The 22,380-nt window shown below is 28.7% G+C and overlaps 1 protein-coding gene across 1 annotated transcript; it reads left to right on the top strand.

The window, feature by feature from the left end:
• Positions 1-7,227: 7,227 nt before the first annotated feature.
• Positions 7,228-20,785, top strand: LOC136971483 (glutamate receptor ionotropic, delta-2-like). Its single transcript, XM_067265942.1, has 8 exons — positions 7,228-7,313; positions 7,393-7,483; positions 9,814-9,972; positions 10,037-10,184; positions 10,253-10,482; positions 14,812-15,068; positions 15,138-15,260; positions 20,416-20,785. The coding sequence occupies exons 1-8, from the start codon at positions 7,228-7,230 to the stop codon at positions 20,783-20,785; spliced, it is 1,464 nt and encodes a 487-aa protein (XP_067122043.1).
• The last annotated feature ends 1,595 nt before the right edge of the window (positions 20,786-22,380 follow it).

Genomic DNA, 22,380 nt, shown 5'->3' with positions numbered 1-22,380 from the left:
GTTGAATTTTGTCTTCTGGTAGTGCTTAAACTACTTTATTGAGATCTCAGATTTTTCTGATAAGTACTCAACGTCTTCTTTATGTTTACCGCTTTATTTTTTGTAAGAAGCGTGTTTCTATTCAGAAATTTTACTTCAGTGTAGTCAATGCAATTTTATTATGTTATTGAATATTATTGCATGCACTGTACGTAATGTTTCGTGTCATAGAAATTTGAATTTATAGTTGTAAATAAATGTAAGAATATAAAATTTATAAGTTTGATTAATACAGGGTGGTTTACAATAAAAATTACGGTATTCAGATGAGCGGAGACGGGCTCTTCTGAACAAAATCGAATAAATCTTGATACACATGCAATGAGGATCATGAAATGAGATTTATTGAAGGGAAAAAATTGGTTGAAATATTCACCACCAAGAGTAAATGTGACGCTGCGATGGTGACAATTATGAGAAGTCGACAAAATTAAAGTTAAAGATATTATTAAATATAATCTACACAACACAAACCAAATACACATCAAAATGGATTTGTCAAAATGACTGTGACGCAATGAATAGCGAGATTGGTGCCGAAGTTTTAAACGCGAAAACGTGTACGTCGGACGTTCAGCACCACATTCCTGTAAGCCTATAGAAGTTTGACAATGGCGTTTGAAACGTCGAGCATGATTCCACTGACTTTCCAAACGCCATTGTCAAACTTCTAGGCTTACAGGAAAGCGGCGCTGAACGTCCGACGTACACGTTTTCGCGTTTAACACTTCGGCCTCAACTCGCTAATGAGTGTAACAGAAACGCTTGATCGCACTGCGAATTTACACTAAACTTCGTTTATTGCGTTTATAACGCCGCTTTTATAATTTTGCGAAACACCGGTTAAGAACCATTGTTTTAGTAGCGGCGTCGAACGTCGAGCGCCGCTTACAAGATAACGATGCTCGACGTTCGACGTTCACGTTTTAGAGATGGAAACTTCGGCCGCAACATCACTATTATCTCTGAAAATAGGATGCCTCTAACATTCTACGTAATACGCCATAATTAGCGACCTTCCGTGCCGGGAGTTTTATTTCCCCGTCAATAGAAGTCACTAATTCTATTGCGTTATTAATAATTGCGTTTAATAATTTTATCAGGCCAATATTCGTAATAACAAACATTTAAGAGATTAACTTAGCTCAATCTCATTAGTATATTACAATAAGGTTGTAAGTATTTGAATGAAAATTCCAGAAAAAGATGTGGAGTGTTGTTTCAAGAAATGATGCATTTCCAATGCTTTAAACGTTACTAGAGATGATTAGGTCTACTTATAGGAAGATGTTAGTATTGGAGCTAGTGTTGATTCAGAAGAGCCCAACACGAAGAGTGAGTGAAGAGGTTTCTGACTCTGTTACCAAGAAATGCAATGATATATAAGTTACTTTAGTGTGTAATAAAAATTGATTCAATTGATATATATTTGTCTCGAGTTGTATATTAAAAAAAGAAAAAAAATCCGACTTTGAGCTTGTAAAATTCGATGGCTTCTTAAAGTAAATCCGAGTAAATACGATAATGACGAAAAGTTGGAATTTTCTTAAAAATATTTTTCTGTTTTATTTATGTTTAAATATATATTATTATTATTTTAATAACATACAGAATAAAGCCGGTTGCTTTCTTTTTGTCAACATCAACCAATTTTCTCTCAAATAAATTTATAAAATTAATTAATTTAGTAAATCAATTGAAAAATTAACAGTTACAAACATTCACGATATTCTCGTGTAATTTGTAATTTTATGTTAAGTGAATTTACATCAATATTTACGAATTCTCTTTCGTTATTACAATCCATTATTTACAACTGCATTATATTTTTTAAATAAACGTGTAATATTTATGGTATATTATCGGAAATGCAACAGCAATTATTTTAGAGCTGAGTTTATGTATCAGACGAGTTACTAGAAGGATGTAGATTGAATTTTTTCTATAATTTGTCTATTCTCTGTTCGATTTTCTCTGGAGTGGTCATTTCTGTTTTTACGAATACTTTTACTAATTAATATTGGAGATATCAAAAATAAGAGTAAGAAACAATTTTAATAATATTTAGTTTGTACATTTATTTCATAACCAAATTCAGGATCCCTTTATTTACTAATACTTCTTTCACTTAACTATAATTTTATTATATTAGAAATTGTAATATTAAATTATAGGCTATAGTGGATATTTGGAATCTGCAAAATTATTTTATGAATTAGGGCTTTAAAAGTTTTAAATGTATAAATTTCATTTCAGGATATTTTTAATTTATTAAATAATCTAAATAAATTAATTAGCTTTTCTTTCATTATTAAAATTATTTTTTTACTTTCCTGGCTCTGTTATATATAACAGAAGAAATTCGTCAAAAATAACACTTTTGTATTCAGAAATCCTTGAAACGTCGAGAAATGGGGAGATAGTTTGAAGGTTTTCACAGAAAAGTAGGTATGGATATTAATGTGTGTTTAGAGGGGTACGATTTTGTTCTCCCTATTTGAAGTTTAATAACTCCTGTGATTTTTGTCGAAAATTTCTGAAAGTTTGTGTATTAGGAGGATTGATGCTGTTAAATTTTGGTGACTAAATATCGAGGGGTGGGGAGATAGAGGGGGTCGTGTGTCTTATCTCGAGTATGATCGAACTTAATGACGATTTTACTCGTTATTAGCATTTACAATTTTTAAAATAAAACTCATCCTTACCCTCAAAATTAATTCTTTTGCTGTTTTATCATAATAAAAAATATAAAAAGTTTTTAATAAAATATCATAACAAATTGCACCCTACGTAATTTTATATGTTGCCGGGAAAGTCAAGCAATTCCTTACTAGATTTTTTATGTTTTTATTCAAAACAAAATATATTTAAGATGAAAAATTTTAGCGGAACGCAATTTGAAACGATAATTTTCATAAAATAATCTCAAGAAATGAAAATTATCGTTTCGAACTTCGTTCATCACCGGTTTTTAATCATTTGAATAGCATCTCATGTATTCACGGGTGTTACTTAAGCTTTTCTTTTAATATTTATATCAATTTTGACAAAAGTTGAAAGAAGAGTAATTGGTAAAATATTTAAAATTATCACAATATTATGCACATTTGTTAATTACAATACAAAACGCTTGAGACTAATTTCATATAATTAAAAATTTTAAATAAGTTCCTAACTTAACTTAAACAATGCGGACTGCTTAAAGTTGTGACGGAAAGATATTTCTTTCACACTCCTCGTACATTATCAAAAGGTTAATTAACTATTTAATTAATCATTAATTAATTAACTTGAACAACTCAACTTTTGAGAACTTAACTTTAATCTAAAGACTTTAGTTTAGGAAACGCTTCAATTATTTATTCTGTAACACAAATACAAACTTAGGAAAGAGAAAAATTAGGAATTTTATGTAAGCTTACATTTTAAAAAATTAACACGAGGTATATTGTAAAATATAAAAATATTCTTAAACTAATATGAATTCAAAATTAACTTTATTAATTCCTTTAAATCAATCTATTTAAGAGAAAATGTTTATTAAAATTTGCATTTTAGAATAAAATTGATTTAACTTTAATTAATAAAGTTATTATTGTTTAAGAAACTTTTTAAAAAATTAATAGAATAAATATCACGCAATTAGAATTCGAAAAATAAGGTAAAAATTATGCATTATTTTTACTTTTTTCGCTGTTATATATATATAACAAAGGGAAAGCATGGCGATCGGTCGAAAAAAATGACCCCAAAGATTTTTATATTATTGGACTCAGGGAATCTTGAAACGTCGAGAAATGCAAATAATTTCGAGAATTTTGAGGGTAGAGATGGTTTTTTTTATAAAGCTTTTTGCCATTTTATAATAATTAAAAATATAAAAAGTTCTTAATAAAATATTGTAACACAGAGAGAATTTTAAGTGTTGCTGGATTTATTTTAAAGTAAGATGCAAATTTATATTTAAAGATTTCAATTAGTTTTTAACTATAAAGCATATTCTTAAATTTAAATTAAATGTCCGTATATTAAGTTATTATTTATCTTTAATTTTTATCCACACTTTTAAAAATATATAGTCCTATTGTATAAACGAAAATTGATAAATACAGTATATAACTATTACAGTATTTGTAATATTTTGTTTTACTCAAATATTAAACTCAATAAATCATTATGGATAGTATAATTATATTAATAACATATTTTAAATATTTGAAAATTATATTTTTTAATACTATAAAGTATGTTTAGATTTATATTATTTCGTGTATTTTAATCTGTATTATTAAATTACCCGCGAAAGCTTTTTAATTAAACAAGAAATGAAATTTAAATATTTTGATAACAAAACTGATTTTAATTAAAATAAAATTAATAAAATAAATAAATTTTTGGACTGCAATTTGAAAAAACTGTAGACCTATAAATTCTCACTGCTGTCCGTCTGTTTGTCTTTCCTTAATCTCGTGAACGTATTTGGATAGATGAAGGGCGAGACAAAATATGGAAATCTTAAGGAGCAGGAGGTCCCGATTAACTATATACTAACTTTCGGTGCAAACCGGAAGTCCCGTTATTTCAATTCAAACATTTTTCCTTGAAAAGTAAGACTGGCACGATCTAATGTTAAAGGAAAAGTATGATGTTCAGGGGCAAGATATACAATACTAATTTGAGGTAGAGAGCATATTTTAAATTAAACGAATTAAAAATACTGTATTATTAAAAATTGCAGTTCGGCATTGTGCCGATATCACAATAAATAATTGGTCGTTTATTGCTTAATTTTTTCGCTATATTAAAATAAAAACATTTAATAGTGTACAAAATAATTATATTATTTTTTATTAGCAATTTGTTAATTGTTTACAATAATAGATGTCACTCACTAATACATCTGTTTCGGATCATTTTATCAGATTGAACGATGAAGATGATATTTCGAATTGAAGTCCTATAGATTAAATGTAGTCACGGGAACGTTAAGGCTGATTGTAACCTCTTCAGTTAGGCACGCGATCTCTAGCAGATGGCGGTAAAAAGTTTGAAAATTAAATTCATTAATCTTCTACTAATTTTTAAAGCCGTAGAAAATTAACGACTTTAATTTTCAAAATTCTGAAACGCCCATTAATAAAAGAATTAAATAAGATCCTAATTCAAAAGTCCGTTTGGTTCTATCACAAATTATGGACCATACTGACTGGGCTGATAGAGGAGTGTATTGCTTGCGCTTTTACTCCGGAAGAACAGGAGGATGATCGCTCGGCGACCGAAGAGTCGGCATTATAGAAGACGGCCAATCCGGGAAGACAGAAGAGAGGTCACGGACGCGACCAAAGCCGGCCTTATAGGAGACGGCCACCGCGAGCAGGGGAGATAGAACTGCCTTCCGGGAGGACTTGGGGGGAATCTGGCCCCTATTCAGGCGTCATTGGCAAGGAGGAAAACCCGGTAAAAACTCCCGCTGCCAGCTCGTCCGAGTGAGGCGCGAACCCCCGATCGAACTCCGGTGTTTAGGGTCTGGTCACCGCCATTCTGAGCGGAGACGGAGTCCACTCGGCCACCGGTGGTCGACCATAGCTGATTCCCATAAACTCTGTGGTAGTCGGTCATAGCGCCCTCACCGGTAATAGGCGGAAACAGGCTATTCTATTAAAAGCGTTCGTTTCATTTAAAATTAATTCTATTAATTTTTAAACATTAAATTAGCCTTCAAATTCAATAATATTAATTGATGCATTTAAAAAAACTTTAATAACTAGTCGTATTTTTCTAAATAATTCACAGTTTTGTTATATTTTTATATAATGTAATAATTTGGATTTTGTAATGGTCGATAGTAAAACAAGCAAAACAGTATCCTTAATTAATTTGAAAATCATATGTAAGGGAGGGACATATTATTTTCTGTTAATAGGCTATAAGTAGAATGTACAGCATAGCTAATACGAATAATATTGACTTTAATATTTATAAAATTAAACATCTTTAATTCATTCGTTTCCTATAAATTATAAAAATGTCAAAATATATAATTTAATTATGAATAATAAAAGTTTATTATAATTTTAAAAAGGATATTTTTAAAATCAAGATGGGAGATTTCAAGTTACAGTCAATATTGTTTGTATTAACAATATCTTCTACTTATAACATATTAACAGAAAATATGTATCTACTTTATATACTTGAAAACCTATTTATTTATTAATCATAAAAATAAAGACAAAGGATTTATGTCTAGTCAAGTATTATTGTATGAGGATCATCCTCACTAAACGAACTCTCCAAACAAATGGTAAGGGCGCTACAAACACTTTTAAAGAGTGGGCTATCTGGTCTATAATCTGTGGGTTCTATCAAGAAATTCTGGAAACGAACTTTCGTTTCCAGAATTTCTGGGAAAAAATTTTCCTTTAAAAAAGGCAATATAATTTCACCATCCTCTGCTGGAAATCGCGTACAGTACATAACCAAAGAGGTTACAATCAGCCTTAAACTCAATCATAAAAGTTTATTATTGCTTAAATAATCATTATTTATCTTTTTTTACAGTAAAAAACGTAAAATGATTTTCAAAACAATAGAAATCTCACTGGTTATAATTTTATTTCCACGTATTCTAGGCGAGTATATTTTATTTTTTATAATACTGTATATATATTTTATATATTTAAAACAATTTCGAAACTTTTTAAAATTGGAAACCTAACATTTTGTTCATTGTGCAATATATATGATATATTTTTATAAGCTCCAATATTTTAAAATGTATTATTCAATTTTCAATTAAGAAAAATACAGTCGAACCTTCAATATAGGCCAAAACAGTGGCCATCTCTAAATGGCAAGCATTTTTTCAGGGACATTGAACAAAAATGCATGTAAATAATGTTCAAACAACTGCCAAGTTTGATGTTCTCATCAGTGGCCGTTGTTCAGATATTTTACTGTATTTATATTTATTAAAAATATCGTATAATCTATTATTTCTGCACTGTATTCATGTTTATTTAAGACAGTTATAACATTTTAGGATACAAAAACGAAGAAATTATATGGAAAATTGCCGGAATAAACGTAATATTTTTATATATTGTGATAATTACAAATGATACAATGTCTAATATTTGAGATTTAAATGGTTTAAATTAGACTATTTTTGTTTAGAACACTAAACTTATGACATTGGATGAATCTAGAAAATATATACTTGGAGGCCGCCAGTTCGAAACTTTTAAAACTCTTCAACAGAAATTAAAATTTAGGTAATAAACAAACTTGTTGAAAAGTTTCTTTTTACTTGAATTAAGCATCAAATATCAATTTTTAAATCATATATTTTAGATATGAATTAGTTACTCCTATAACTCAATGGTTTGGATCCAAGGATGGAAATGGCTCTTGGAAGGGAATGATTGGACAAATAGCAACAAAAGTAGGATAGAATCGTTTATTTAGTAATTTTATTGATTTACTAATATGAACTTCGGTGTTTTACATACTTCTGCTGTTGCTGAAAGAATCAATGAAAATTTTCGATCATTTGATGAGCGAACTTTTGCTTAATCTTTTATAGGAAAAAACATTACATTAAGGACTTTTTTCTAAAAGAGTTTATTCACTAAATTCATATTTTCGTGTTTAACACTTGGATAACAATATGCATCAAAAAGATTATACTCTTCTTTGAATATAAAAATATAGGATTGATGAATAAACTCTCTAGCAAGACACGCTATTTGGAGTTCGAGATTTAATACTTTAAAATATTTTAAATATATCAATAATTTTTTAAATTATTTATTTTATCAATATCTTTTGTTTGTATTTTACTTGGATCAAACATTTGGCTCATAAGCTTAGCCTACAGCAAAAAAGGGAAAAAAAGAGATGAAAAAATAGCCTACAACAGACTTATCATATTATAATTGTTGTAAAACTTAATTGTTAAATAAACATTGGCTAGCATATGATGAGTCTGTTGTAGGCTAGGTATAAGAGCCAAATGTTTAATTAAACAATAACTTTTTAATAAAGTCTCGCAATATTTTGTAAAAATATTATTATTTTTTTTTTTAAATCTAAAGTAGGCCCTCGATTTAACAAATTAATCGGAGAAAGGAGTGTCCACTGTTGTAAAAAAGTCCGTTAAAACATTCATAACGAACTTACAAAAGTACGGGATATACAGTAGAGAGTCGTTAATCGGAACACTGGTAATCGGAATCGCCGGTAATCGGCACGATTTTCAGTCGGACTGTGTCGTGCTGAATCGAACGTTTTTGATACTAAATTTACTTCTAAAGTATAATTTTCATGTTTTTATATTCTTCAATATATTTATTTTGTTTGTACAAAATGCAGAAATAATTTTTAACGATACGATAGACTCGATTATTATTATAAAAATTTTCGTTAGGCTTAAAATCGACGAAAATTCAACACGAAGCGACACGCAATGGAGAAAAATTTGAACATCGGACAGGTTAATATATTTATTTCGTACATAATGGGTAATCGGAACAAATGACTAATCGGAACAATCCCAGTCTCCAATTGATTCCGATTTTCGACTCTCTACTGTATTAAAATTGCTTCTCCCACTTCTTCCCAATATAGACTATTCTTAACGAATATGTATTCATGTGTCTAATTTCAAGTGAAGATTCCATAACGTAAACCAAATTCAGATCTGTTTCGAAATGCACCTCCACACTCAAATTAATTGGAAAAAAAACAAAACAGTTTTTATTCATTCACACAAAAAAACTTTCAGATATTTTCCATCAAATTAGAATGTAGAAGAACCTCCAGTTTCCAGAAAAAGTATTCTTTTTTGGAATCGGTCGAACGTCACAAAGTTTTTGAACGTTCCACAGAATAGCGGTCTAATTCCACGGCTTCGCTCACTCACCCGCGGACTTGGCTCGCTTGTTTCCGATATAGACTATTCATAAAAATTTTGTGACAATTTATCGATTCTCGGTGCCGCCGTTTTTCTTTTGTTCTTTCGTGACGCAAAGTGTCGTGACAATCTTAAGCTAAGTATTTTATATATAGAGAGTAGATAATCTAAATTCTTCCTTTAAGACAGAAATTCTTGTTCATTAAATTGAGAACCTACTTCACTTAAAAAAGGGATTACATTTTAATCTTTATCACTGAAGAGCATCTCATTACTATTGATGTCTAAAATGTAAGCAAATAAAAATTAAAAACAAAAAAAAAAAAAAATACTTAAATATAACTGTTAACATTTAATAAGACATCCGACCGGCTATCCCGAATATTTAGGGCATCGATCCCTTACACCAGGCCGCCCTTATTGTGGTCCTGGCCGAACCCGTGGTGGGTATGATTTGGAATGTTTTCTTGTGCCAACAGGGGGGAGAAAAGAAAGAAAACATAATATTAGATATAATAAAGGGGTACAGTGTTATCACATTGAAATTTTTAATGTCTATCGACTCGCTTTAACTATGTAGTAAACGTTACTAAATTTGATTACGTACTTAAAACAGTATTTAAATATTTTTATTGATTCATTTTGTAATCAATTACATTAAAATAAATAAATAATGCTTTATATTTTATAATCATTGTAAAATATGTACCAGTACATTATATTAAATATTTAAAAAACTAGTTTATAAAGTAAGTGAAACAAAGAAAAAACTTTTAATTTTATTTTAATTATCATAAATTGAATGAATTTTTATGAAAATCATAACATTTAGTGAGTTGTACATTTTTCATAACTTTTAGGAAGCAGATTTTTCATTTGTACCCGTTTTCATAACATACGATCGATTTGCTGTTGCTCATTATTCCTCACCTTTAATGTTTTCCCAAGGAGTATTCGTTTTGAGATCACCAAAACGAAAACCTAATTTGTCTGCTATATATAAACCTTTTTCCAAAGAGGTAAGCAATTTCGCATTGTAATAAATTTGTTTCAAATTTCATAATAAAAGCTTTAAAATTTCAGCTATGGATTATTATAATTATTGCTGCAATAGTATATGGCTTAACTGTATTCCATATCATAAATAAAGACCTATTACTGCACGGAAACGATAAACTGTGGTCTAAAAGAAAAATGTTTTGGTTTATTTTCAGAACTTTCACCAACCAAGGTAAGAGTTAATTGTATTGCTAACACCTAATGCAAATTAAACAATTTTGGTTTCATAATTTATTTTAGGAGACGATTTGACGTTGTTTTGTAGTTTTCCTTCTAGATTTGTAATAGGAATTTGGTTGTTAACTACTGTTACATTAGTTTGGAGTTATACAGGTGTTCTTATGTCATTCTTGAGTTGTCCTTTTGTAAATCCAGTTCCTAGAACTTTTTTTGAATTGTCAACTGCTATCGAAAACGGAGAATATGAAGTTGGAATTGAAAAACATGGCGCTATAACAAAGTTATTATTTGTAAGTAAACGTTGTATAAATTGAATAGCTGTATACAAACTTTGTTTTAGTATCTGATCTTTAATTATTAATATTGCAATCTTTGAAATTATAAAGTTGTAAGTAGGCCTATAATTCAATGTAACTGTGTGAAGTGATAAGTTTATATTTAAAGAAATATAGAACTAAGAAGCAATAGCATACGCTAAGACTTTCGATATAATGGACTAAGCGGACTAATAGGAAGAAACGATAGTTGATAATGCCGATCAGGGCCTATCCCTTAACTTTTCTAAAGTCTCTCTGTCCCTTCTGACGTGATAATTTAAGTTTATTACATTTCTTATTTTCTCCTTGAAATCTTCTCCTATTTGCACTGGAAATTATATAAGTTAACTTTTTAATTTTATTATATACGGGTTACGCCTCGGGCTCACATACAAGTTTTCTGAGACGGGAAACAATGGTTTGTTGTCAATTACGAAACAAACCTTAAATGACAGGATAAAACATACAAACAGCCAAACACTACACTTTCAAGTAGGGACATAAACAACACCCGAAGACATATCACATAGCAAATATTCACGAAAAAGAACTGACAGATTACAGAAACTCATTTTATTTGTTTTAGGAGAATAGATACAGTTATACGATTTTTCCCAATTAGTGGGAAAATTCGAAAAGATTTTTTATCTTTAAGAAATCTCGATATGCATTACATTTACAATGAAGACAATATTCAATTTCTCTTCAGGTGTTACGTAAGTGACAATTCACCTTCAAACCACCTCGGCCATCCGGCCGTCTAAATATTTTTCATTTAACATTCTATGCAACATTGTGTATATATTTTGTAATACAGGAAATCTTCGTTACTTCAAACTCAGATAGTTCTAAATTCCGCTACTTCGTAACTGTACTTCTGTCTAAGTCGGAAATATACAGATTTACATGTTATGGAATTCGGTTGTTTCGAAATACGGCTACTTCGAAATTCAAAATAAAAATTCTGTCCGAACTTTAATGTGCGTATGTTAATTCGTTCGTTTAGAACAGTATTTTTCAACCGTTTTTATCTTACAGCACACAAACCTATAATTAAATTTCTGCGGAAAAAAGTCACGTGATTTAGTGTTTGTAAACATTCTATCACCATATTACTTGCCACTTAACCTAATTCTTTTTGTCTATATTTTTTATGAATTAAATTAAACAGTATTGTTATTCCTTAAAATAGAACGATAGTTACTTAAATTACTAATTTTAATTTACATAAGAAAAGCCAGCTCATAAGTCTTAATTTTCATTTAAAAGTGAAATGATAATTGCCTTTAGAAACCTGCCCAATGTCCCGCTATTTCTAAGTTAAAATAATTTGAACTAACTATGGACAATCATAGATACATTTTTGATTTAAATAAAATTTCGTTTTAAATGAAATAATTTAGCGTTATGCATATATAATTATGTTTATGAATATAAATATTTTTTACTACATTATGTATGCGTTTATTTATTATAACAATGAAAAACTCGTATAATCAATTTAAAAAGGTTTTAATTTTGATATGTACATTTATTGTCCTTTGGACTTTTTTCGAAAATAATTTATTTAATAACTTTCAGAAATTTTCGCGGTACACCGACGATCCTCTCGCGGCATACCAGTTAAAAATTACTGGTTTAGATAGAAATACCTTTATGCTATAAAAGAACAATAGACAAAGAACAACTCTAATCTGATCAATATGGTTTTGCTTTTACAGTAACATATTTTCAGGTGTTACGAAGAAAAAACAAGGTAGTGGTATATACATGGGCTACCCTTTCCTCTCTTATCTCATAGAATACGGTTGGTTTTCGGGATTTCAAGATTGGGCTACAAATAGCAGATTGAGATATTTTTACTGCATTTTTGGGCCACTTTAAAATAATTGCTACATTTTGAGGAATTCTGCTTTACTTTTTATAAAACCTATCTGGAAATCTGTGAGATTGTCACTCGAAACATGCTGTTTACCTGCAGTTTATTTATATTATTATTATTTATTATTAATTAATGAAAATAGCTTTCTATATACGTAGCAGTAAATATATGCTTAATAAATTACATCAGTTACATGACATTTGACATATTGTATAGAAACATGTAAATCTCGGATAATTCGAACTCGCGATTATTTCGTTCCTTGTATTTCGACTAACGAGGATTTCCTGTAGTATACGGGCTGTCTGAATAAGACCTGGTGCATCATAAAAAGTATTATGTATGTACAGAAAACAAATCAATATATAAGGTCAAAGAAATTTTAAAAGTTTTTCCGCATTATAAAAATAGAGGGCACTACTATTGACTTTTGAATGACGTTTTCTTAACCGATGATTGCATGAGACTAATTCGGTTTACATTTAGCTTTCTTGACATAATCTCATAAGAAAAAGTCGAAATAAATTATGTAATAAACACGATTTATCAAATATTTGTTCCAGATATTAAAACGTTAAGTTTACCCCTTTCGGAATCCACGAATTTTTTGCGACTAGTCCTTCCTGTATGTATTGGACTCTGTTCCTCACCATCCGGTGCCACATTCTGGACCTGGCCAAATCCAAGATGGCTTGATAAAAGGCCCTGTTAGTAACCACAGCGGGAAGAGACAAAGCAGAGAAATCTTTGAAAAGCTATGAATTTGTTATCATTATTTGAAATTCGACGAGAGTGTAGAATAAACAGCGTTAAAGTAGTACGAATGTATTAAGCGGAATAGATAACACTTTAAAAGAAGTTTTCTTTACGACAAATCCAAAAGTAAAATCCGAAATACTGGTACAGTACTTTGAAATTTATAACAAACTTAACTGTGTGATACAGCATGGCGTGTGTGATGAATATAATCATTTGTAGTACAGTACAATAATACAAAATAAGGTAAATTAAAAATCATGGAAGTTTTACATCAATTTTTTCAAGAACTTTAGTAGAATGAGTAGTAAAGTTCAAAAAATTGGTGTAAAAACATCCATGGATTTAGATTACTTTAAAAAATTTGTAGAATTTTTTAAACATTACATTATATATAGATTTGAAAATACATTAATTGCATTTAAACTGTATAAGGAATTGAATGTATTGCCGGAGTTTAGAGTTTTCAAAAACTATTATAGAACAGGTAAACGCTTAATATGGATACAATGATCAATAAAATGATAAGTCTAAAGAATTATTTCGAACTGACTAGTTTTTTTAAAATAATGGCACTGCTTTTGTGAAAGGAACCGAGAATCAAATTTTTGTACTTGTATATGAAATTTACGATAATATTTTTTGGATTCTTATTGATATAGTAATTGATCAAAAATAAAGATAAACTAATTTCTTTTTCGGATATAAATGGCCTTAATTTGTGTGAAGAACTAAAATATTTTGTAAAACTGTTTCCCTGATGATGACAACGAAATGTTAAAAAATATATTTATTAAATTAAAAGTATACTAATGTCAGAAATATGTTTCAATAGTTTCCATGGACCTATTTTTCTCAGTTAAGAATAACAAAAAATTATTCAGATAAAAATAATTGTATGGCAGAGGTTTGCCATATCAAGAAAAATCCAATAACGAGTTGCTTAACTTTTCCGGCAGCATTTAAATATTCATGTGTGGTGCCATCTGTTATGATATTTTATTTTAAAAACTGTTTATATTTTTGATTATTATAAAACAGCAAAAAGCTTAATTTTGGGAGAAATGATGGATTTTATAAAAAGTTTTAGATGCTAATAACGAGGAAAATCGTCGTTAAATCTGACCCTACTCGAGATATGATACACGACACCCCTTTATATCCCCACCCCGTCGCCCTTTAACCACTAAAATTTAATAGCATCTATCATCTAATTCACAAAACTCCCTGCAAAATTTCAGAAATTTTCGACAAAACGCACAGGATTTATTAAACTTCAAAGAAGATGAACAAAATCGTGCCACCTACACCGGCACAGTAACATCCATACATACAGGGGGGAAAAAAAACCCAAATTTCTTTTTGCATCTCTTGACTTTTCAAGATCCCGAGTCTACAAATGTAAAAATCTTGGGAGTCATTTTTCAACTGATCGCCATACTTTCCCGCTTTATAAGTAAAATGATATTATAAAACACTTTGAGTAAATTTTTTAATATCATTTTTAGCGGTTTTTCTTTTCGGTCCCGCAAAATTTGTTTTTCACAGGCCTCGTAAAATCTCCAGTCATCATGCATATGTTACATTCTCCCTGAAATCCGTTATATCGAGGTCCTTAAAATCGATAGGAAACAATATTTAATTAGAAAGTTTTTACCTTCTAGGAATCGAAATCAAGACATATGAAAATCATGGCTGAAAACGTCATTTCTCGCAGTAACTTTTACACATACGACGTGGCAATGAAGCGAATGATGAAAGATAATTATTTTGCTTTTATTGGTGGAAGCAAAATTTTAAGATCTCTTATGGATAATTTAGGAGCTTCGCATTTTCGAATGTCTGAAGATATTATAGCTACTTACACAATGGCATATGCAATGAAGCTTGGTTTTCCATATAAAAATGAAGTTAACAAAATGTAAGAACTATTAATAAATCTTAATTATATTATATGTTTGTAAACTAATTTTCAGTTTTTATTTATTAGAATTGCTCGTCTATTTGAGTCGGGAATTAGTAATCGTCAGAATAATTTTAAACTTCCGGAAAATAATGAAGAACCAGCTATTCAGCCATTAGTCGTGGAAATTCTCTTAAGTCCTTTCTTACTGTTAGTTTCGGGCTATATTCTTTCTACTGTAATATTCGTCATCGAAATGATGCTTCGCAAAACCAATAAAAATAAGACTGGCAGCTTGAAGATATAACGTATTGTATGTACTGTACATTAAATAATAATAAGTTTTCCAAGTTTCAATTAACTTAAAACTCTTTCATGGGAAATTATTCTGAACGCTTATATAGTAATTTCAACATTATAGGACTAGCTGTATTTATTATTATATATACTGTACGTTACAGAACTATTTGTGTAATAAAATAACGAAATAAATTTGATGTAGGGTAAACGAGGATTAGATAATGAACACATGTAATTACTGTATAATCTAAAAAGTAGCGCCATGTATGCCTTTGACTGATCGCCATACTTTCCCTGTGTTATATACAGTATAACAGAACTGAAAAAGTAAAATTAAATTTATTTTATTTTATTTATACATTTGTAATCCATATACCTGTATAAGTCGATAAGACTGAAAGTTATTGATCTGACTTTATGGGGAGCCCGCCATGTTAATTTTTTGACACCGGACAGAACCTATTTGAAGAAATATTTAAAAAAAATAGAACTTAAAAATAATCTTTGTCAATTCAATTTCATTTTATTATAAAATGAGTTGAATTTATTATAAAAAATATATTCATATAATTATTGCTTTATAAAAATTATTTATTCATACTGTATAACAACTTGTATATTAAATTAAATTTATCACATAAAATACTAGAGCACAACGAATCATTTCTTTTTTCATACGATTTACTTAATCACAACAGAACAGAACTAAAATATTTAAAAGCAAAGATTCAGAATATATTTATGAAAATTATTGCAGTTTGATTCAGATCCTTAAAAAACACAAACGACATATTACTATGTGGTATTCATTGGGCCAACTATAACGTTAAAATTCATAATAAACGTATATTTTATAATTTACAATGTAGAATTCAATCTCCCATGGCATGATCTATATCTTTTAAATCTAAGATAGTAGAATGCATTAGGCATTGGCGACCTTAGGATGTTAGGCATGTTACAAGTTCGGAACTTATACATAGAAACACAAAAACTTGGAAAGGGAAAAATAACACATATTCGTAATTAATTAGTTTTAATTAGAAATTTTAATTTATTTTTATTCCTAATGTTATTTTTATCATACATTCTATTTACTGTACGACACTTTCTACATTCCTCTTATTAGGCTGAAATTTGAAAAAAATTGTAGGCCTATAAATTTCCACTATCGTCCGTCTGCTGTCTGTCCTTCCCTAATCTCGAGAATAGTGTAAGATAGATAATAGTGAAGACAAGGTACAGAAAGCGTAAGAACAGGAAGCACCGATTAATTATATACAGACTACAGGTAGAAAACGGATGTCACGTGATTTCAGTTCAAACATTTTCTCCCGAACTGAGTTACATGGATAACTGGCATGACTTTGTTGTTGTCAGGAAAAGTATTATGTATAGGGACAAAACACTACTACTTTGAGGTGGAGAGCATATATTTTAAATTAAATAATTTTGAAAAAATATGATTTAAAATTGCAGCTCGGCATTGTGACGACGTCACAATAACTTTTGCTCGCTGTATTTAGATTCACTTGAAATTTTCTCATACGTCATTCACAGATGAAGCTTCAAGCTTCAAAAAATCTATACATTTACGACAAGTAACATGCGCTTGTAGAACACAATAACTATAAGAATAATTTATAAGAATATCTCCATGACCAATTCATTACTTTGTGACGGGTAATAAAAAAGGTATGAAAATCAATAACTAAAATGTTTACAACATAAACATAAATATGAGTATTATTTTGCTTTATTTTGCCTACGATTAAATAATTAAAATATGCTACGCAATATTTGTTTTTTTTTTTTAAATTCTATACTTTCCTGCAAGAAAGTTTAATAATAACATTAATAATTCATAAAATTGAATTTATTCATTTATTTCTATGGTTTTAAAAATGCTTTAAAAATTAAGTTAAATGAGATTATTCTACATCCGAATACAGCACTTTTTCTTGACTTAGAAAATTACTCGTAGATCGTTTTTTTAAAATAAAACTGAGCCATTGACTTAATGTTAAAATAGTAATAAAATTTGAATGGTCCTGACATCTATAGGCCTAATTACTAATCAGTTTCTGAAAATAAGTATAACATTTAGATTTTGAAATATAATTGTTTAAATTCAGTATTAAAAACACACAATAATCTTTGTTTTTCTGTACGAATAAAGTATGTTGAAACACAATTATAAATTTTACAAATATAATGTCCCCTTGTAAACACACAAGAATTTTAAAATGCGTTGTTTAAAAAGGTAGCTGGATTAAAGTTCAAAATTTTTATTAATTTAAAATTTTCAAACTGTTTATGTATATCAAACATTACACTATGGGCCCTCTATGGTTTTTAAAATTTTTATTGCGCCCTTAGTAACAAAAAGGTTGCAGACTTTTCATGTATATAATTAAATTTATCGGTTTATTTAAAATCGATTTCGAGTTAAAAAAATTTTCCATTTTGAGTTGTAAATGTGTAATCGAATTTAATTAAATTAATTTGGCTTATTTCGTGTTTGATTATAACTACAGTATTTGATTATATTGTTCCTCCGTTATTTTAACGTAATTTTTAAAATTAAAAGTCATAAATAAATGTTAATCAATTTTAGTTATTTATGAACTTTAATTTTTAAACTTGTAATATCAATAATGGAAGAATTTTATTTCATTTTTTAAATATAGACGAAAATTACGGAAATTACTAGAGATAAAAATTATTAAAATTTTAAAAATGCGAGAAAATTCAAAATTAAAATCTAATTGTGAAATCCAAAATTACGTTGTATAAGTTATTACATTTTGACATTTATTGCTCAGTAACTGTCCACAAATAAGAAACATTTTTAATACATTTTATAATTTAATATTATAAATTCCATATTTGCATTAATAAATTTGTTAATTTATTGATATTCTTTGAAGTATAGATTTATATAATAACTGGAAGATAAGCACGACGTTGCTCGTGCAAAAATTAACGATAGCGAAGATTAAGATTATTGCATTATAGCCAATCTTACCCTTTTTCACAGAATACAAGAATTAGGTCCCCCTGTTTCCAGACTAATTAGAAAATTTTTAGAGATGGTCTAAAAATATGTTCGATTTCCCGCAAAAACGCAAAAAGCCGCATCTGTGCCTGTAAATCTTGCACGTCGCTTTCTCTTAATACTTCCATAGTTACTTAACACTTCCCCGCGGGGGGAATTTCGAAAAATCCCTTCTTAGTGTACGTAACCTATTAAAACGCAATCAAAAACGCAAAAAACCGCATCTAAAATAGTACAGTAGAAGCCGAGTTCTTCAGGTAAGCCTTAATCCTTTCCCTCTCCCACAGGGGAGAGGGAAATTTCGAAAAATCCCTTCTTACTGTACGTTCTCGTGACGTACCCTAACCTAACTGTGTACCAAATTTCGACTTTCAACTCCTAACCGGTCTGGGCTCTGCGCTTATTATAATTATTATTATCAACCCATCTCGATTATATATAATATAGATTTAACGTAAAAAGATAAAACTGATGCAGTCTTTTTTAAGAGAATATAAAAGTCAGAATTATAAATTTTATTATATTTTATTACATAGATTTTTATTTATTTAAATTTTAAAACAATTATTGACAGAAAAAGTCATAGCCACGAGTTTTTAAATTTATGCTTATTTGAAATCAATATCTATTTTTAAAATATTTAAAGTTTAAAGTTTAAAGTTTAATAATATAAAGTCAATAATAGTAAATTTTGTAAGTTTAATTGTACTGTACTGTACTGTACATAAGCAATCAAGTTATGCTATATTTAATTTGAATTTTGGAATAAAATTTAAGCTAACATAATTTTAGCGTTTTATAATATAACATTTACGTAATTTAAAGAAATATTGGAATTTGCCAGTTATATTTTAAGATCATTAAGCCTTATACTTTTACATTACTATTATACCAATAATTTAAGAATATTATTAACATTTTTTACACAATTTAAACTAATATTGTCATTAAACATACATTTTTGAAAGAAAAAAAAAATACTGAAAATCTGAAAAGTTAGTTATATAATTAACGATTATAACAATATGAAGCTTTTTAATTTATAAATTATTTTTATAAATTAAAAAGTTTAAAATTATACTAGCGTAAATTTTATTCAAAAATTCAAATTAAATATGGTATAAATTGATTTTTAGGTGATAACTCCTAAAATCATAGTTATGATGCATAAATTCCAGTTTTAATTGAATAATTTAAAACATTTTAAATTCATAATTATTGACATAATTTCTACATCAAGCTATTAGGATTTGAAAAAAAAATCAAATTTATACTTCAAGACTATTAAATTTATACACTACATGCATTTATTAATAAAATCATTTTCATAACATTTTTATAATATTTAATAATAGTATTATAAATTATAAATAGTAATATAAATAAATAGTAAATGAAAATTTTAATAATATTTAGTAATCATAATAGATATTTATGATATATATTTATTACACAATATTTTATAATAAATAATATCAGGACCGTCGAAAAAGACTAACAAAAGGAACGCTTTTGTTCTGGGCGTTATATGTTCTAGGGCCTGTCGAAATCTGGCCATACCAATTTTTTTTTTTTTTTTTAGAAAAACAAAAGAAACGAAATAAAATTATTACAGTATCGGAATGTAGGGTATGAAAAAATACACTGCATCTCTGAAAGAAACAGATTTTCATAAACGTTCTCTGAATTGGAGAAATCGTTGGTGTAGGTGAATTGAATGTCAAGGGAGTTATTTTCAAAAATATTAAACAAATTTCTTAATATCTCAATACAGGGTGGACCAAAAAGAATATACGTATTTCAAACTATATTTAGTAAACTATCGATAGTAGCGGTGTGCTGCGGGTATCGGAGGAACGAGTGCATTGTCTAGTTTGTGTCCATGTCCCCCAGATGTCAGTTGTGCTTGGTTACAATGACGTATTCACAGTTGTTGTAATTCTTTGATGGAAACACGGTTAACGGTCCGCAGTATCTTCATATGTTGCAAAACTGGTTGTTTCCGAGGCTGAACAAGGACAACCTCATTTTTCAACAAGACGGGGCACCCCCTCACTGGAATCGTCAAGTTCGTCAGTTTCTGAATGAAACTCTTCCGAACCGTTGGATTGGACGTCAAGGAGCTGACGATTTAGCACTTTTCAGCTGGCCTCCACGGTCACCGGATTTGACGCCGTGTGATTTCTTCCTGTGGGGTTTCATCAAGGACACCGTCTATGTTCCTCCACTACCACAGAACCTCGATGAGTTGAAGAACCGGATCCGTACTGCCATTACATCAGTGACACCGGACATGCTTAGTCGAGTATGGCAGGAATTTGAGTATCGGTGTGATATTGTTTGTGTCGCTGGTGGAGGACATATTGAACACCTGTAATCTAAACTAGAGAGTTTCATAAATATGTGTCCCAAGTTCCATAGTTGTATGTCTTACAGTTTATTAAATATATCAGTTTGAAATACGTATATTCTTTTTGGTCCACCCTGTATATTTCGACTCACTTCTGGAACTTTTTGTACACATAAATACAGATTACACACAAATTTAATAAATATTTTGTTTTTCTTTTCAAAGTTTCTTTTAATTTTTCTTTAATAATTAATGCTTCCTTATGATTAAATTTCTTTACTTTTACATATTCAACGGGTATTTATAATAGTACAATAAAATTTATTTTTTATAAATAAAAATAATAATAATTTTAATTATTATTATTATAACCTTATTAATAGAATCATTTTACTTTTTTTAGCTCACTGGAAAATTCTAACTAGAACTTATTAAAATCAGACGGAGACCTGTAACACTTTTTACTACACTATTTTAAAAATTAACGTCGATTTTGTACAGTAAACTTATTAAGTAATGGAATAATAAATATTAAGATAAGATAATTAAGATAGTCATAACAACAGCATTGTATGGGTACAGTATAAGAGGACCCAAAATATTTATCAGTCTAGGGCTCAATTATTTTACTTGATGGCAATGATACACATTTATTATATGTAACGTTTAACAGACTTGTAATTATATATCGATAAGTTATAATAATGAAACTTAAATATCACATACTTGTAATAAGTTAATGCCAATTTGGTTAATTTATATTAAAAAAAGTGATCAAATATAAATTTCATCTGCATCTCATCTCCAAATAAAATAAATAAATAAATAATAATAATCTACTGATACAATATTATACAAAATTTAATACAGAAAAACTTATTGAAGTATAGACTTATCTACTGAACATTGAATTACGTCATATAATTGAATTCGTGAATTAATATAGCTTAAAATCAAATTTTAATTGTAAGATAGTATAGTATATCAGTAAATTTTTCTAAGAATATTTAATTATATATACAGGTATCCCTCGTATAACACGGTAGTTACATTCCAAAAACGTGCCATGTCATGCAAATCCATGCTATATGAAACAAAGGATAAATGCAAAACATGGGGTACGGGTTTCAGAAGTTAGCAAAATTATACTATTCTTTTTTGTTACTAAGAGAAATATGTTTATTAAAGCAATCGATAACTTATCTCCAATCAATAATTAATTAATAATCACAATTAAAAGTACTGTATTACGTTTTAATATTAATTTTAGTTAAACCGGGGCGTTTTCTTTTTATAAAGTATCGTCTTCATCTCAGCTTTTTTGTCGGTCTTGATCGGAAGTATCAGCAACATTTTCATATTTTTTATTTTATTATAAAAAATTTGTATGGATGACGAAATAAAAATACGTTATTAATCAAAAATTTGTTCTAGTGTTTATTCAGTCGAGTACCGAGAGACTTTTTTTCCAGAATTTGTATTCGAATACCAATTGTTCGAGTACCGCGATACTGCTGTATTTCTTTCGTCATTTTTACGAAGGAAGTAATCATTCGTAGGTAAGTAATATCTACGGTTAGAAAAAGTTTAATAACATTTACCTAAAAATTTTTAAAATAAAC

This window comes from Centruroides vittatus, unplaced genomic scaffold (assembly GCF_030686945.1).
Source record: "Centruroides vittatus isolate TY-2023 unplaced genomic scaffold, ASM3068694v2 contig_2568, whole genome shotgun sequence".
Lineage (NCBI taxonomy): Eukaryota > Metazoa > Arthropoda > Arachnida > Scorpiones > Buthidae > Centruroides > Centruroides vittatus.
Note: the sequence above shows the minus strand (reverse complement) of the source record. Positions and strands in the feature narration are given on the sequence as shown.

Bases quoted from the DNA above. Each gene is read 5' to 3' on its own strand.
- LOC136971483 (XM_067265942.1), top strand. From the start codon at position 7,228: ATGACATTGGATGAATCTAGAAAATATATACTTGGAGGCCGCCAGTTC. The intron at 7,484-9,813 runs GTAGGATAGAAT...CATAACTTTTAG, and splicing joins TTGGACAAATAGCAACAAAA to GAAGCAGATTTTTCATTTGT. The intron at 15,069-15,137 runs GTAAGAACTATT...TTTATTTATTAG, and splicing joins AAAAATGAAGTTAACAAAAT to AATTGCTCGTCTATTTGAGT.